The 18,256-nt window shown below is 50.8% G+C and overlaps 1 protein-coding gene and 1 long non-coding RNA gene across 2 annotated transcripts; one reads left to right on the top strand and one right to left on the bottom strand.

The window, feature by feature from the left end:
• The first annotated feature begins 182 nt into the window (after window positions 1–182).
• Window positions 183–3,320, top strand: LOC120838926. Its single transcript, XR_005715200.2, has 2 exons — window positions 183–257; window positions 2,960–3,320. It is a non-coding gene; the product is annotated as an uncharacterized LOC120838926 (long non-coding RNA).
• Window positions 3,091–15,430, bottom strand: LOC8028367 (hydroxymethylglutaryl-CoA synthase 1). Its single transcript, XM_029989733.3, has 9 exons — window positions 15,246–15,430; window positions 13,219–13,669; window positions 12,517–12,642; window positions 12,197–12,361; window positions 9,776–9,926; window positions 8,980–9,150; window positions 7,876–8,108; window positions 6,980–7,122; window positions 3,091–4,169 (listed from the first exon to the last, which is right to left on the bottom strand). The coding sequence occupies exons 2-9, from the start codon at window positions 13,664–13,666 to the stop codon at window positions 4,113–4,115; spliced, it is 1,494 nt and encodes a 497-aa protein (XP_029845593.1). The 5' UTR covers window positions 13,667–13,669; window positions 15,246–15,430; the 3' UTR covers window positions 3,091–4,112.
• Window positions 15,431–18,256: the final 2,826 nt, after the last annotated feature.

The raw sequence follows: 18,256 nt of genomic DNA on the forward strand, positions 1-18,256 counted from the left end.
TTTGAAAGCCCTGATTGGTCCGAAGTTGAGATCTGCGAAGCGTAGTACTCAAATTCAGTTTTATCCCACGAATGTTAAATAAACTTTTATTTTATTCTTATAAAAGCCGGCGGTCTTTATTTCTTACGTAATTTAGAGAAAATATATAATGTAAACGCAGCGAATCAAAAACTTGATAGATCAAGTAGATAAAAATGGCTGAACTCCTAAATTGGGAGGCGGCTTACGCCACCTGGCCAGTGCTTTTAATTTCAAAGGTAAATCTGTCTTTTTTGTTTTACCACAAAACTAACACAAAGCGAAGTACTACATATGCATCACCAAGTGTTCATGCTCCTCCCGAATTTGACACTAACGTTTGGGACCAAAATGGCAAGTAATATGGTATTTTCAGGAGTGTCCGTTCCCCAATTCTGCAGGTCAGGGCTTCGTTGGCCATCGTTTTCTCGTGAAATTTGAAACGTTGGAAAGTCGAAAACATGGTGCAAGGCACTAGCAGTGGTATTAAATTTTCGTGCGAAACAACATCTTTATTTAGGGATGAAAGAAAAAAAATGTGCAGTGCCTTACATGACGCCAAAAGGAATTCTGGGAATCGACTGTAAGCTACTCTGTATCTATCCCTCTCTCTCTTCAATATTTCTTGGGAGCCACAGGAGCAAGGCACAGGAGCAAGGCATGCGGCCCTTTAGAATTTTTGCTGCTTGTCTGTTTTCCCAGCCACATTTTGTTTGCATGCAAAACCATCACTCTCCTCTAACTTCACCAAAAACGCAATACTGCGATATAAAGATGTAAAGTACCACCAAGGGCAAAAGCGATGTAACATTGTATCAGAATATTACGATTATTTTAGATCTCGCCAAACTCGAAATCAATGTGTCATAACATATTGGCATCCACGATGCATCCCGTCATCTAGAACTAATCTTGGCTTCCAAAGGTTGTGCTACAAATTGCCGTCACTTTGAAACAACATATTTTCTCAAGATGTTGATACACTTCCACTAAAAGTGTCCGTATGATTCAAACTTCCGTGCAATAGTGAAAAAGTGTTTTACGTTTGTTATATTTGTTTACTTTCGTGTCTACTGAAATGCAGCTTGTATTTAAATTTAACACTTCGGCATGCAAGAACCTCGTCTCTTCCGCAGGCCCACGCAGGCCCCGCGATTCCTTTTATTTTCTCAGGTGACCGCTTTTCTTGTATTCTATTACATTTTGGCAACGAGTAATCACTACGCAGCTTATTTTATATAACATGTTAAAAGTTATTTTCATTTTTTTTTTTTCGTGTTTTGATGTCAGTGCTGCTCTGCCCTGTGTTTAAGGGGGCAGGAACCCGCTAGGCTGAAAACTTGCAGCTTTTTTTCCTGGCACCCTTGTCACATAGGTGTAAAAGCACAGTGACAAAATGAACCGATTCCAATTATGAAATGGGCTCTTCACTCAAGACAATGTATTCCGGCACGGGTTCTACGTGCCAATGCAGCGAGGGTATCGCACGTCCTAGCAGAGGACTGAGAATTAATGTGAACCACCTGTGCATCTTCATAAGTTCAACCGAAATCTCGGTTACATGGCTTCTCCACTCACCATGAGCCTCCTTCGTATTGCGGGAACCTCGGCCAGCCTTCGCACCTGCCAACTGGTGGTCCGTAAGCCGGCACCTTGCCTCGGAGCCATTGAGGCGGTTAACACTCACTGCCAACAGACCGCCCAGGAGCTCAGGCTTGGAAGTTATACAGAGCGAATATCAGTTGCACATTACTGAATGGACTACAAACGCTGGCCCTGCCAGGATTTTCGCACGCAGGTCGAAATGATCTTTTGCCGACATCAAAGGCGACAGCAGCCCCCCCCCCCCCCCCAATACCAACCATTCCACCGTTTACGCCACATCTTGAGCTGCAGTCATCATTTGACAACAAAGTTGCTTAGCCCAACCATATATACATGACAGTTTGAGGTTCTCGGCAACACTAATCGCTGGACAAGAACAGAAAGCATCGGCACTCGTAATCAACCTATGTCCTCGTGGCCGGCGGTGTCTCAAGTGTTTAAAAGGGGGGGCAACAAGAAAGGGAAATTCCCTTCCCACAAATTGTATACTAGAAATGTTAAATGTTGAGAGGGGGCAATTGCCTCCCCTGCCCCCTTGTTCCAGCGCCACGCATGAAGCCAGAGTCTCGCGACTCATACTTTGCTGGTTCGCATGTTAGAGCAGCATTTTGGTGATGGGCTTCCTACACGTCCAAATACGTCATCGACCACAAGTTACAGCCCACAGACGACACCGAACGTCTCGCATGCTCGTTTTTCGGATCTGAAGACACCATGGACGCCGTCAGTGCTGCGGCTTTCATTGTCGCGACTATAGTCATGAACATCCAAGATAGGAGTCATTCTCATCCCCGCACACTTCGAGCTGCTCGTGCTTATGGACTGTAAGTGGAGGTCGCTCACGAGGCACCACGTTAAACAACTATGAATCAGTCTGTGTCCGGTCCACCAAGTATAGCCAGCTGGAATTGCCAACAAAAAGGTCACTGCAGAACACTGTTCTGTTGCAAGTCCAGATGTTCGACCAACAGCTGCTCCACACAAGGAAACCATGTCCGATTCCTCGCCAATTCCACGTTCGGCTGGCCTCTACGCTTATTTCGCCGTACAAGGCTACTGCTCGCCTGCAGGTCACAAACCACATCATAACCAGCCGTGGCACTGCACCCTCTCAGCAGCCACCTTGCAGGGTGTTGCCAGCTAAATGCTCGCACGTAAATGACCTTGCTCAAAAACGCTCCCTCAGCCGCTACTGAGCCTGCCTACGGACCTTGGACTTCACCGATCACCCCATTAAAGTAAAGGGATAGATTGACTTGAATTCACGTGTACTATAGCCGACTAAGGCCACCAAGTACTCTTCCACTACCACAAAAAGACGACATCCTGTTCACAGGTTCCAACGGGTTCTCGACCCTCGACCCAAAAGGCAGCTACTGGCAGGTTCCAGTGCATTCATCCGACTGCAGAAAACTGCTTTCAAGACACCGTGCACCGTGCCAAATAAATCACAGCAGACGACTTCTATAAGAAGGTAGTTATAACCTTTAATAGTTCACCATATAATCCATGCTTTGCATCACAATTTGTAAGTGTAAAACTTGCAAGGCTGGTCTACAGGCAAACAACTCAGAGAGGAGATACTTCGCGACCCTTCCAGCTTTCTAAAAACAACCATTCTCGATGTCCGGCATGCAAAGTCATACACTCGTTTATTGAGGAATCGTTTTAGTAAAAAACTAAACAAAAACAAAAAATGATTGGCCATATGCCAAAAAAAAATCTTGATGATTTACAAACAGTGCAATCCCGCGAGAAAAAAAAAATCTAACCCTCATACCATAGTACCATGATTGCGCGGCGTGAGAAATAAATACTATACGCGATATAAAACTTTCCAATAGTAGTGCAGCTAGCTGCATGTTCCGGTCGAGCAGGCTTCCGTCGAGGGGCGCGATACAAACTGGAAGAGGCGCACCCTCAGGAACTCGAGCCAGCTCGACCGGAGCTTACGAAAGCGTAAACCTCTGAAGCAGTCCCCACGCGTTCTCGCGGCAGCTACGCCGGTGACAATGCAGCCCGACAAAGGGTTCGTATCTGCGCCCGGTCCGAAAGATATTATATAAACAAACTTCTTTGGGTAACATATGTACACGCGTTGACCCGTCGTGCGTCCCCACAGAAGTGCTCGACGGCCACTGTGAGGTCGGGGCCTGGCGGAGAAGGGGAAGACTCTAGCTGCCGTTCCTTTCGCCCCAAGCGTGCCGGCTGCCAACGGCCCACTGCTCCGAGATTCGGTTAGTAGTTCGGACATTGCCGAGAGTCTCTTCTCGAAATGCAGACACTGCACCGCCAAAGCAGCCAGGCCGTCACCTTCCTGCGGAAAACGCAATACTTCCGCCGCAACGCCCGAGCCGGCTGCACGTTGGGAAGCATGCCGATCCGGTGCCCGAACGTCCCCATTCAGCTCCTTCGGAACAACGTGGGGGGGCACATCCAAGGCGGCCGCCGTCGTCGAGGGAAGGGAACCTTTGGACTCAAGCCGAGGTTCAGTGAGCCTCGGACTCTGATGCACCGACCGGCTGTCCGTTGGTGGCGGCGTCCTCCTGCAATGGGCGGAAAGGCGGCTGGGATTGGGGCGTGGGAATGCAATACAGCACGCATGGCCGTCCGCTCCTTGCGCACAAAGTATAGCGACATGCCAGGCTCTAATTGGAGGATACAGTGAGTAGACCAATGTGGAGACGTCTCCCAAAGTCACAGAAAAAGTGAGAAAGGCAGGGCGTCCGTTTGAACGCCCGGCTTACTGCACGTGCTCGCTGCCTTCCGGCGTACTTCGACTGCACGTGCACGTGTGAGACATTGTCAAAAAGGGAACCTCGCACTGGTCAACCCAAGCTCCTCCCTGACGTTTGCACTCTGTCTGCGACTGTAGTTGGTAGCTATGGCTGCCGTTTCTGAGACCGTTTTTTAACCAACGAGGACTTCGAGAAGGGGGAAATACCTCACGAGGTTGGTCATTTCTGTCGACTAACAACTCCCAAGGGTGCTACAACAAATAAGGACCTTGCGGCCAAGATGTCCTTTAAAGGGGCACTGACACATCAAAATTATAATTTTTTTATTATCCGAAACGATATAAAACGATGCCGAGACATTACCCTCAAAATTCAAAATTTGGGAATTCAGTATTTGTGAAGTAAAAAAAAAATTTCCAAATGCCGAATTCGAAGTTCACGCGCAATCCGCGCCGGCGCGTTGACGTCAAATATTACGGAGTCCTGAGAGTCCACTTTCTTTCCCGACTCCCTGCTGTTGCTATGGCGACCCAGAGCGAGGAGGAAAGGAGCAAGCGACGGCAGACCGGCTTTGAGCGGTGTCGCCTGTTTTCCGTGGGAGGATACAGATCCAGGAGACGGCACCACAATGGACTCCGATTTTTGGTATTTCAAAAAGAAGGGCCGTAGTGCATTCGCAATTGCGTTAAAAAATGTGTTTTATGATTGCCATTATTAAATGTTATTAAAATATCACCTACAAAGCTTCTAAATTTCATGATTCTTGACGTCACGAATCAAAAGAAGCAAGGGGGCGAGAGGCGGGAGAATCAAACGCCAAAAATAAAAAGGCGCGCGTGTGCGGAAAATTTTCTTTCGCACTGCGTTTTTTTTTTTGCGTGTCTATGACTGCAACTTGCATCGTTTTAGACAATAAAAAAAAAAGACCTTTGGGGTGTCAGTGCCCTTTTAACTACTACGCCGAGGTGGGGCTCGGTCGATCCCTCTAACTTTGTTCGCGCTTCCTGTAGTACACGGAGACGCTTACTCGCTCGCCATATACCCGCGAAGATGCCTCGAACAACAGGACCGACAAAGTAGCGCACAGTCGGGTCACTAAATCGAGCGAGAACGCAATATTCGAGTGCGGCGAGAGACGAGGCCAGAAAACTTGAGAGCCCAGAAACACAGCCCGTCCCGGCATGGGCTGCGTTTACAATAACTGGGCTCATTCAAAATACCTGCAGCAGTGGCACTCTGTGTACACTGCCAATGGACCTTTTTCGAGTAACGTGCGCCGCGTGGCAGTTGGTCCCAAAACTACAACCAAAGGGCAGCCCAACAGGACTCCGCTCGTCAAAATACGTTGACATTGTGCCGTCGTAGCGGTTTTCATTGCTTTTAGAACACAGCTCTTAGGCGCCCGTTTCCGGCTTCAGCGGCGTCGGCATAACCGCGCATTGCATTATGGAAAGTTTCCCATAATGACGTCACGAGGGTTACGAGGATCACGAGGGTTACCCTTTACGAGAATTACCCTTACGAGGGTCACGAGCATTACTCTCACGAGTGTTGTGAGAGTTAGTTACCCTCAAAAGGGTTACCTTCACGAGGGTCACAATGGTTATGAGAGTTACCCTCACGTCACCCCCCCCCACTGAGGTCACCCCCCCCCCCCCCCGCTGAGGTCACGTTACCTCAGGGAGTCACCTATCCCTCAGTACCCTTCCGTCCTCCTTCTCAAGAGCTGCGCTCTAATCCGGTGTTACAGGGAGTTGTAAATGGCTTTCATTTTTATGCCCCACGCTACCGACACCCAGACAAAGAATCAACAAAAGACAAAATATGCAGAAAGATAGGCGCTGACAATGTTGGTCGCACGGGATGGTGCCTCCAAAAATGGAGACGGCGGGAAGCAAGGCCAGGGGAGAGGGTGCGCACATCTGTGGAAGCTTACTGGAAAAAGGTCCATTCAATTTATGAGTGCAGCCCATCTGAAAACATAACTGGAAGTACATAGCCCCTCACTCTTATGCACCACACTACACTTTCTGCACTGGTGAAGGCTGGTGCTAGGGTTGCCACCTGCCCGGTTTTTGACCGGCAGGGCTGGTTTTCTGGATGGCAGGCCAGTTGACGGTCCATAGCTAAAACCGGCCGTCATTTGCCAGTCTTTTCAACTATCCAAGCACATATTGGGAGGGGGGCATTCATGATTGCATTTTATACCAACGCAACAACTACCACAAGAAATGCTTATCAACAACAAAAAGAAATTAAAATATCACAATGTACTCCAAAAAATTTGCTCAGGACTCCAAAATAGAGAAGGTATCTGGGCGACCGTGCTCAAATGAGAAACGTCAGTTACTTAAAATTTTCCAGCAGGAAAAGAAATGGACAACACGACTTGAGAACCGAAAACGTCTACCGAATCTGTGCGGTGGCAAGCGAGATAATGGGCGAAGCGGAAGGAAGCAGAAAACCAAACACTACGCTGCCGTTTTTTTTTTTTTTTTTTTTTACCCTAGCTGGTGCAGGTATCCGAACTTCCTCATTTGCTTTCCCCCTTGTGCCACACCACTGCAGCATGCGTTCCCCCCGAGAGCATAGGTCGGAAGCAGGGGAAGAGGACGCACCTTGAAGGGTGCCCTGGGGGCCCTGCCGTTGGTGTCGAGGAGCGGGAGGCGCTTGTAGCTCCTCCGGTGCATCTCATCCACCTGGGTCAAGTACCAGGTGCCCGGGAACAGCTCGTCCAGGGACCCCACGGGGCTGTACGGGACTGCAGGGGGACACGGGGCGCTCGCACAAACCCTCTCTACGGTTCCTGGCACACGTCTCCGACTGGTGTGTTGATTTTTACAGTGGAGCTGTTAAGGGCTAGCTTCCCCAGTTTCGTGTCCGTGGGCAAATAAATCTCAACATAAAACTCTGGACAGCTACTGCCATCTATGAGCGACCGCGGCAACCTTTCCAACCTTTCCACTGTGGCTTGCCGACTTGCGGTTGGCCATAACTTCCTTTTTCATCCTCATTTTTTTTTCGCGCCGTTTCCTATGTTCTTATCAGTTGCCGTTTGGACTCATGATGGGTCGACAGCATGCCCTTTCTTCGGAAGAAGAGAGAGAAGAGAAGGAGCGGCGACGTGTGCAGCAGCGCGAATGGTTCCGCAACAGCCGCGAAGCTGCCATCGTCTCAAGTTCCACTGCATCGAGCGCTTCAGATTTCCTTGCGAAAGAACGGCAGATCACTTGCCTGGAAAGCCACTGCCGGGAACAGAAGCTACAGCTCCGCGCTCTTCCTTCTTCACAAAGTGAGAAGGCTGAAAGTTTTTTATTTATATATATATATATATATATATATATAGTGGTCCCTCCCTCTCCCGCAGATAACGTCGTACAACTGTCGTCGCCAGTCGCAATCCAGGAAACACCACAGCAGCGGAGCAAGACGTGGCAGACGCATAACTAGATGCTAAACACACCAGTCGGGGACGATTTCCAGGCAGCGCGGCCGTGTCGCGCCCTCCACTCACCCAGGTGGTGCGTGTCCTCCCGCAGCTTCATCATGCGGGCGAATTCGGCAGGGGGCACCTTGCGCCTCTGGGCCAGCCGGGCCGGCAGGTCGGCGAGGCTGGCGTGCAGCTCCAGCAGAGGCGACTCCGGGGACAGGTCCCGCGTCACCCGCATGCTGAACAGCGTGGCCGCCATCCCCGACCCGTACGAGAAGAGCCCCACCCGGCGCCCGGCCAGCTCCGACACGGGGCAGCTGCACCGGAAAGGTCTTCGGTTTCTATCTGTGGGGACCGCCACGCAGGTCGGCCCCCGACGATTTTGGAGCGCGGGGTTCCCGCAGCAAAGTTAGAGCGCCGTCGGTCTTGCGACTCTTCCTCGTTCCTAGACTATGTTGTTACGAGTGTGCTGCACGCAAAGAAACTGCAGCTTTCGCCCATGCGTATTGGCTCCAATGGTGTATTTGCACGATTTAGTTTTTCTCTGAGGGGGTTAAACGTCGTAGAGTTTTGAGGTCACGTGCACCGAGTCTCGGATGTTTGCTAATCCCTTTGAACCCTTAGGGAGCCACAGAGGATCTGCAACTGGCCTACAGAACGTCCCCTGTCCTGTCGGAGTGACCGCTCCTCCGTGGGGTGCCTTTCTTTTTCTTTTTTCCTGCCCTCTGTTCGACGAGCCCCCGAAGGTCGCAAACAGATTTACAAAGAAAAAGACTCTGCCTACTAAACAGATGTGACTCCGTTGTGTGAATGCTCACTCGTAACTTCTGTAGCACCTCCTCCTCCTCCTTGCCGACCTACGACGTACTCGGTTTTTTGTGAGGATAAAGGTTTGTCGAGCAAATACAACATGAGAGCGCAAGAAAAAAAAAAACTACTATCTGTTAAAAAGTCGACTTACGAAACAAATTTGTCAATAGTACCCCAGATGCCTGCATGGGCTTACTGCAACTTATGTTTACGGATAAGCGAAGTCAACGCAAGTTTGTGTTGCCAGCATGGGCACTCTCCATACTCGGGAGGCATTCCTTCTCGTGACTCGAATGCGGCAACGTTCCACGCGTGGCAGCGGCCCCCAACGGAAACAGGTCTCCGGACGTCGACCCACGTGAGAAGCGCGGGGCCCACCTGGCGATGTAGGAGGCAAGGCAGGAGTACAGGGACGGGGTGTACATGTTGCCCACTTGGTTGGACACCAGCAGGCTGGGCTCGGTCTTCTGCTGGAAGGTCTTGCGGCTCAGCTGCATGAAGGCTCGCTCCACCTCCCGGTCGTGGATAGTGTCCTCCAGCTTCAGGGAGCTGCGGGGGCCAGTCACGGTCAGAAAAGCGCAGTGCCTTCCCTCCGCTGCTGCCTCCAAGACGGCCGCCGAAGAGCCTAAAGTCACTGTTTATGGCAGCTTTAGCTGCCAGAGTAGCGCTACGCTTTTTCACGTGCCACCTCTCGCTACGATTGGTCTACCACAGTGCAATAGAAAATGGCCTAGCTGGTTAGGTTTCCATAGGAACCGGCAGAGCCGAAATAAGCCGGTGATTGCCGAAGTGGTATTCAGATGCTATGGGGTGCCGCTCACAACCCGCCTTGTGCTTCTTTCGCTCCTCGAGTAGCGCGAACAGTGAGTGAGGCACTCAAACCTTCAGATACACCCATGCCGGTATGCCAACCACGCATTTATGCAACTTTTACTCGCATTGCATTTCAATGAACAGAGGGAGAGATCACACGAGCCCTGCTGAGAAAGGGGCTGCCGGGCACCATTAGCAGCTCAGTTACCACAGTAACCTCCAGGTTCAAAAATGGGGATCCCTAGTAGCACTCCCGACGTTGTGCGTCTAGGTCTTCTAGCTTCGTGTCGCTACTCCGGCAGCTAAGGCTACCACATGCTTTGGCTCTAGAGGTAGTCTTGGGCTGTAGACGGGCGCTCACCCAAAAGCAGCCAGGGCCGGGTGCTGTGCGGGGTCCCTGAGGAAGTCGTTGAGCACCAGCCGGGCCAGGCTCTTCTGCACCAGCTTTCCGTACGGGGCGTGGAACAGCATGGCGTCCAGGTCCTCCAGAGTCACCGGGCGGTCACCGCGCTCTGCGCAGGAAACAAGACACCCTCCTCACCGGCTCGCACCCCCAATGACCGCGACGCATCTCCTACCGGCGAGTCTGGTGTTTGTCACCGCAACCTGTGGCAGAGTGCCTTCCATTGGGCAATGAAACGTGATGCAAGACCCGGCGCGCCGTCGGTTGCTGCAATCTCAATGGTCCTTTTTCCAGTACATTTCCGCGCGTGCGTACACCTTCTCCCTGGCCTTTGCTTCCCGCGCCATTTTCGGAGGGCACCGTTCCGCACGACAAAACATTGTCAGCAGTTATCTTTTAGCGTATTTCGTCTCTCGAGGAGTCATTTTTGAGTATTTGTATTATGGGGCATCAAAAGCAACAAAAAATGAAAGCCATTTACAACTCCCTGTAACGCCAAATTACAGCGCAGCTCTTAAGGAGGAGGAGGAGGGAAAGTATATTCTTCTTCCCTCCTCCTCACCTCCTCATCCTGTCTGCTACTCCGAGCGGCGTCGCCTCACGAGGGTCACGTGACCTCAGGGGGTCACGTGACCCTCTGACGGATGCCAATTTGTTCTGACGGATGAAAGAATGTTGGGATAAGGTTGGGCTGCACTTCATTTGTAGTTCGCAGACAACCCCCCAGATGGCACTTGTTACTCAAAATACACAATAGGCGCGCGGGCAAAGACAAGCAAATGTGAGCGTCGTCTTCGTTCCGACGTACCGGGTCCGTTACAAGGCTAGCACCTGGGCAGGTTTCTCAATGCCTCTAGGCCACCCTTCTCCTCACTGTTTTGTCACCTCCTCAATTAAGGTGCACTTGAAATGTTACACATCGATACCTAGGAGTGCACACTTCTGTCAGTCAGTGCGAGACAAAACATGATGGGTGAAATTTGACGAGCACACCAGACGTCGGAATACTATGCACATTGTGACAACTAAAGGACCATCCATCGCCAGACTAGGTTCGATGCATGCCCACCGTCTCAGAAGCACTCCATTAACTTTCTGGGAGTGCCCGAAGTAGAATCAAAGTGGAGGTGATATGGTGGCCAGTCCAAAGCATCCAGGTATCTATATGTAAATGTCATGACTACAAATCGAATAAACCAAGCCCCAAGTATCCATGCACAACCGACCGAACTTGGCAAGGTACCCAAGCCGCCAAGAAGGTAAAAGGCCGAGAGGAAGCTGTTAGTAGCAAAGCTAAGTGAGCCAGACAAGAAAAGAGGATGTTGTACTATATGCATGTATTTGAATACAGGTCGGGCTTTGTTTTTCCACTCTTTTTTTAAATTAGGGGCAAACTGTATTGGTATTTATGCAAAGTTGACCTACAACAGCAAACAAAATTTCCGAAGCCATAGAGCTAACCGACATGCTCTTCCAGATCAACCGCTTCTTTGAGCACTCCGACGCAGAAAAAAAAACGGTTAGGCTCGACATTACAGCTCTAGTGAAGCACAAAGTGAGAGCACTCACGAAGCGGTGAAGCTCGACACGAGACCGCTAGTGCAAAGCAGAAAAGCTTCACCCAAGCGGCACAGCACAACTGCCGCAACATGGAGTCCCGCGGTCAGCTGTTCTGAGAGTTTGGACGATAGCGTGGCCGGTACAGTCGACAAGCGAATTTTGGTTAGAAGGTGTGGGGATAACTGTAGTAAAGTTGACATTTAAGCTAGTTGGTAGTCTATAACATATTGAGGTATTTGTTCTTCTCTCTACTTTGAGTGCTAAATACCTCAAAAGGATTTGGGATGCCGTAAAATAAATTCTACAAATTTTCTCCACTTTCGTTTTTTAAAAGCTCAAATTGAATTGTATTCGAATGTTCTCCTAATTATTCCTGGCAAATAGAATCGTATTTGACATTTCAACGCGAGGCCCGAAAGTCAGCCACGGAGACGCACGACGGAAGGGGCCACATGATATGACTTCCACAAGCTTTATTATCATAACCCATTCCTCCGCCAGAATATCATCCTTGAACCATCTTACCACTCAGTTCGTCTCGATCATATTTATAGGGTTGGCCATACCAAACAATAACACTCACACATTCAACATTTCACTTATACCTCAAACATCACTTGACTGAAACCACCTTCCCTTCCCAATTGCTGCGATTAGTGATGCTGTTTTTTTGTTTTTTAACGAGCTCTTACTAACGTCATCTATAGCCGATTTAATTGCCATCTTTTCTCGTGAGTTTATTTCTTTGTGTAATGTACTTTGTAGCTTGAGGGCAAAGAAATAAATAAATGAACGAAAGGTCCTCGGGGCAGGGCTCACCTTTGGCGTAGGCCACGCGTGCCTTCCTGCAGAAGCCCGCGTAGCACTTGTCCAGAGCGCGGCTGTAGCACTCCACGGACAGCTTGCCGTCCACCCGGGGGTACTCCGTGTGCAGGTCCGGCTTGTAGAAGTCGTACACGTGGCACATGTGCGACGCACGCACTCCTGCACACACCGGGCAATGTGTGCTACGTCCGAAGAGGGACTTTGGTCTCCTATACGTCGGCGACACGTCTCGTGACGCCCACCGCTCATTCTCACGGCACGTCGAGCTCCAAGCGGAGATACGAATGCACGAGAGTCCCTCGCCGCGTTCTCACCTTGTTCGAGGATGAGGGCTGCGTTGGGGCCCACCAACATGGCCACCGCCCCGGCACCACCCGTAGGTCTCGCCGGTCCAATCGCGTACGCCGCAATGTCCGCCGCCACCACCAGGGCGTAGCGTCCTGAAACGCACATGTGGCAAGCCCACTGCAAACCCTCGCACATCGCAAAAAACATTGCAAAGGGCATCGCACATACAATTCGCCCTTTCCCATGTAAGTTGGGACATGCTCGGGAGTGCATAAAAAGAAAGCCTCGTTGTTTCACAGAAGTTTCTGCAACAATATAAAATCTGCGAGGCTACTAGGTGAAAATGTTACTTTTAGCACACCTCAAAAGGGTCACCTCCTATCCAGCGTTTGCTCTGCTAAAAGGGAAAGAGGTCGGAGGAGCTTGCCCTGGACAGTTAACCTGACACCGACTACAGCTCTACTAACTTTCGTAATCGGCTCTTCTTAACTGCGTCACAATCATGCCTGGCTCGTCCTCGCAACGAAAACCATGGGCTCAGTTCCGTGACTCCACGAGGCACCTCTGCCACAAAGTCGCGCTCGTTGGAGAATGCAACCTTCGCAGCTAGAGAAAATGTGGGAAGCTCGGATCGGCCATCTTGGCTCTCGCAAACAAAGGCGCAAAGGTAGCGCCGATCGACCGGGGGCGCCTCCAGGGCGAGCAATCTGCAAGCGAACACGACTCACCATCCCAGGCACTGGACTCGACCCAGGCGGCGGCGTTGAACAGTGCCGCCGTGCCGCCATAGCAGGCGTTCGTGGTGTCCACCCCCTCAATGTCCGTGTTGCCGCTCTCCTCGAAGAGCTGCATGAGCACCGTCTTGACGCTCTTAGACTTGTCCAGGAGGGTCTCGGTGCCCACTTCCAGGCGACCGATGCGGTCCAGGCCCACCCCCGTGCGCTCCAGCAGGCGGCTCGTCACCGTCAGGCAGAGCGAGTGGGTGTCCTCTCGGTCCGAGCAGAAGCCCATGCGGGCCTGGCCCAGCCCAATGGTGTACTTTCCCGTAGAGACACCGTCGAAGACCTCCAGCTCAGTCTGGTCCACGTAGAGGAAGGGGAAGTACAGCTCCATGGCCAGCACCCCAACATCCTCGGGCCAGCGGTCGCGCACCTCGGTCGTCTTGAAACTCGGCATCGTCTGCAAGGGGGCCACGCCGGGTGTAACGTCTGGAAGACGCTCGCGCAACCACGTGTTGATCCGGGGACGGCCACGCCCGACTGGGCATCAAGGTGCAATCCGCGAGACTGGCTAAGATCTTGGATTGCGGCCGAGCGTAAAGCAGCAGTCACACTGCACATACATGGTACAAAAGACACGGCATTCGTTGCAGATGTGACAACAGAGGTATCTGAGGACACGCCTCAAGCAGATTACAAGCAAGTGTGGCTCGTACATTTCTGTGTTTGCAGACGGCATGGCCTGTGCGAGAGGACCGTCATCCAAAGAACAAATACCGACTGCCTTTTGTACAATGTATGAGCAGAGTGACCGTGGCTTAAAGGCGCTCGGCAGCTACGGCCAGAGGCCGGGAAAGACGACCGACGCAGACCGCCGGTAAGGAAGAAAGAAAATTGTCCGTGGAGTGGGGCCCCGGACAATGGCACGTCTGCAGCATGGCAAAGTCCTTGGTCACGTTATGCACTACCGACATCTGTGGCTGAAGACAAAATCTCATCAAGCGCTGAGGCGAAGGTGTTATACCTTAATGAACCACTCGCCTTTCTGTGGCACTGAGCCGTAACACATACAGGCAAGAGCAACAATACCCTCATCTCTGAGCAATCAGTGGTGTTGGCCCGATGTTGCGAACCACTGACCTCTCTCCGCGGAGTTCTCTCGGGTCAAAAACGTTCGAGTGAAACAGCTAAATTGGTCTCGCGCGAATTATGACTCTGTAAAAGGTGGCGGGCGCCCCATGCCAAACGATTCTCTCCCGAACCAGCGAGTGAAATCGTCTCGAAGCGGACCCTGCTCGCATCGTAATAGATGCTGCAATCGTGAATACAATAGTCATGGTTCGACGAGCTTGCGATCGCGGATGTTTTGCTTCCACGGGGATCGCAAAGGACAGCGGCGCGCACAAGGCCCGTCAAGGCGGTCGTCAAGGCGTGACAGCGCTTGACGTCAAAAGCGCAAGAAAGGCGTCAGGACAGCGGGCGACCCTAAGCTTTCAACCGACCGAATATGTTCGGGTACTTTATTCCCCGTCGCGTGCTCGCCCGCAGCCGATCAAACCATCGACAAATTGAACCGGTCGCAACAAAGGCCTGGGGGAACAAAACAAAACAAAAAAAAAAATCCAGGAGGAAAAACGAGAGCCGCTATTTAGGTTAGGGCGGAAACGTGACAGCTCGCCAGGCCCGTGACCTAGCAAGTTCAAGGACGGGAAAACCTGGCCGTTGTTCTCGGCGCGCCCAAAAAAAGCGGCGTTTCGTCGGGGCCCTCGGTGCCAGCTCTCTGCCAGCATCGCTCGCGTCGGCCGATGCCGTGGCCGGTGTCGCGCGCGAGCAGCCCCGGGCAGAGTTAATGACCGGTCACGCTGCGGGGCACACGGTCCGACGACGACGCGAGACGACGTGTCGCCCCGCTCGGCGAGAGGACGCGCACGACAGCTTTCTTTCTCGTTGGGGCGCACCGTACTCCGGCGTGCCGACGGTCCGCGCTGGTGCGCCGGACGCCAGCGATGGGCTCACGGCCCCAGCGTGCTCCTTACCTTGGCCGTTCGAGCATTTACCAATGTCAATGGCGAGGAGCCGGTGCTGTCAGTGGACACAATTTAGAAGCCAGGAAATTCCGCGACACCGACTCGGGCATTCCTCCGGCTTGTCCCTTTTAACTTTGCCACTATACACGTATGAAACGGAAGAAGTGAACCGGATGTGTAGGTCATTGGACTTGGATTCGGATTAAGCTGGCTCTTGTTTTAGACTCGCCATTTAGTTTCATTCAGTTTGATACAAAGTCATAGATTTAACTGATTATTTTTCTTAGTTTTATCACATTAACTTTTCACAAAAACGTAAAATATGTGTTAGCCAGACTATTTTATGTGGATCGATGACTCTAATCAGTTTCGGAATCCACGTCGTCTGCTATCATTCGCTCCTTCTCCCAACGTTTCCTAGGAACCTCTCTGCGATATGTCGTTCGCTCAAAATAAACCCTCTAAGAAGACGATAGCGCAAATAAATAATGTTGTCGGTTCAACTATCTTGTAACGCTTCGAGTATTGTTTGAAGGGACGATTAGGTCCGGAACTCACATCGGTTTCCATGGGAGCGGATGAACTGTACAAAATGTTGACGGCCTGTCCCGGGTTCCACTGTACGGGCTCTTCTTGCGTGCCTCAGCGCAAAAGCGAGTTTGAGAGCATTTCTCTTCCGCCGCCGACAACTTTTATCTGGGAAACAAACTCAGAGGGCGTCCCAAGGCCAGCGAGAAAGAAGACAAGGACAAAAAGAATTTATTCGACGTTTTCCTTGTGTGCCCAAGAGTCGCCGTGTATAAATAAGCAGGGCGGACAGGCCGTAAATCACAGTTCAAATGAACCGTAGCAGCCCTGCGTAACTTTCCTGTCAAAAGAGCAGCAAGAAAACGGCCCTGTTGTCATGACCGGTTCCAAGTTGTACTCTGATCCACGGGGAGGATCGGTGATTAGTGGCGTCAAAATACCGCAATAATGAAATAATGAATCGCGCCGATGGAACCAGCACCGCTACATTTCTCCTAGCCACTCGCTCTGAAACAAAAAAGAAAAAAAAACGTATTTTTTGTGGACGTGACATACAAAAGCTCTCTAAAATTACGGCTAAAGTTATGGTGAGCGCGTTGGTGATAATTAAATTTTCAGAAAGAATAAACAAAAAGACGGACAAGACGAGACATCTTGATGAAAGATGTCTCGTCTCGTCCGTCTTTTTGTTTATTCTTTTAGATAATTTAATCATCACCAACGCGCTCACCATAACTTTGCCACCCCAAAATTTTTTTTTTTTTTTTTTTTTTTTTTAATGAGCGGCAGTGTGCTTAGTGCTATTGAAATCTAGATCCAACGGCATGTGCTTATGTTCACCCTGGGGCCCTAAGGCCCTAATCTGCACACTTTGCGAAAACGTCGGCGAGAAATCGGGCGGCTTATGATTGACCGAAGTCAAGGCCAAGTGCTGCTTTGCCCAAGCAAGGCCGCCAGATTTCCCGCCGACCCTTTCGCCAAGTGTCCAGATTATAGCCCCCTAACCACTTAACAAAAAAAAAAAAAAAAAAGTCGGCGAGAAATTTGGTGGCCGCGATTGGCCGGTGCCGCCCTTGACCTTGGCACCGACGAATCACGGCGCTGGAATTCTTCGCCCACGTTTCCGCTAAATGTCCAGATTAGGGTCCTGCAGATCAAACCCAGATGCGGGCTTTGCCCTTGGCTGCCTCTCCATTACGTTGGGCGCCCTCTTCCTTGCACTCCAATGCGCAAATTAAAGACGTCTTTTTTTTTTTGTGTGTGTGTGTGTCTTCTTTTTTTTTTTTTTATAGCAATATCACTTTTATGTGCTATGCGTTCTTGTTTCACAGTACCCCGTGTTTTCACGCCCTGGGGAGGGAGAAAGAAACCCTGACGTCATATTCGTTCCACGTCGCGTAAGTAGGATGGAGACGATACCAACTAGAACTGAGGGACATGACGTTGTTAAAGCTGTATAGAATTACGAGGAAAAAAAAGGCGGTTCTTTTATTTTTTTCTCGACGTTCTCCTAGTACAAGCTGACACCCAAGTGCGAACAATAGTGACGTCTGCGTTAGTTTCTTTCTTTTTACTGCTGTGTAAAGCGCACCAGGCAGCGGCAGAACGGAGGGCTCGTAACCTTGAGCTGCTTCGGGAGAGAGGAAAATACACGTGCGAGCCATCTGTCATCGCGCGTGCCATCTACGTCAGGCTCGTTCAGGCCATCAGGCCCACGGTTGCTCTGCACAGAATACAGCTACGCTCAGGGGCTCCGGAAGTACAGGGTGTCACAAAAGAAAATTTACACGGTCTTTTTTACCGCAAAAATAAACTAGGCATCGCCGAACGCTCATTCTCCTCCCAAAGGTAGAGCTAGAGGTCACAACCAGATGCCAAAGTTTCAGCCCGATCCGATAACTTAATCAAAAGTTATAAGTGATTTTCTGAAAAGTTCAATGGGAAAACGGAGCCCATTTTTGCCCGTTTTCGGTTTCTGGCGCCATAGAGCCCCATGTGTTTGAAAACTCCGTCGGTCGCCATTTTCCCATTGAAATTTTCAGAAAACCACGTATAACTTTTGATTAAGTTATCGGATCGGGCTGAAACTTTGGCATCTGGTTGTGACCTCTAGCTCTACCTTTGGGAGGTGAATGAGCGTTCGGCGATGCCTAGTTTATTTTTGCGGTAAAAAAGACCGTGTAAATTTTCTTTTGTGACACCCTGTATATCTGATGTGTGAGAGCGATGTCTGGGGGCTCATGTTGCGTCGTGTAGTTAACCTGTCTCTTTCTTTATATATATTGGCCTGTGGTGCCTCGTCGCTTGAACCCACGGGTGGTGGGAGGGGAAAAGAGGGAGGGAAGGGGGACAGCTTTGAGCGTGGGGGCGACTGCCCCCACTGCACTGCCCATCCCCTTCCCCCCTCGGTTCCGGAGCCCCTGGCTAAGCTAATTCCCGACAGAACTCTCCGAGAACTGACAACGCCTCGTCTGGTTCTTTCGTTCTGGGAC

The sequence above is a fragment of the Ixodes scapularis genome, unplaced genomic scaffold, assembly GCF_016920785.2.
Source record: "Ixodes scapularis isolate PalLabHiFi unplaced genomic scaffold, ASM1692078v2 PGA_scaffold12__126_contigs__length_90152505, whole genome shotgun sequence".
Classification (NCBI taxonomy): Eukaryota; Metazoa; Arthropoda; class Arachnida; order Ixodida; family Ixodidae; genus Ixodes; species Ixodes scapularis.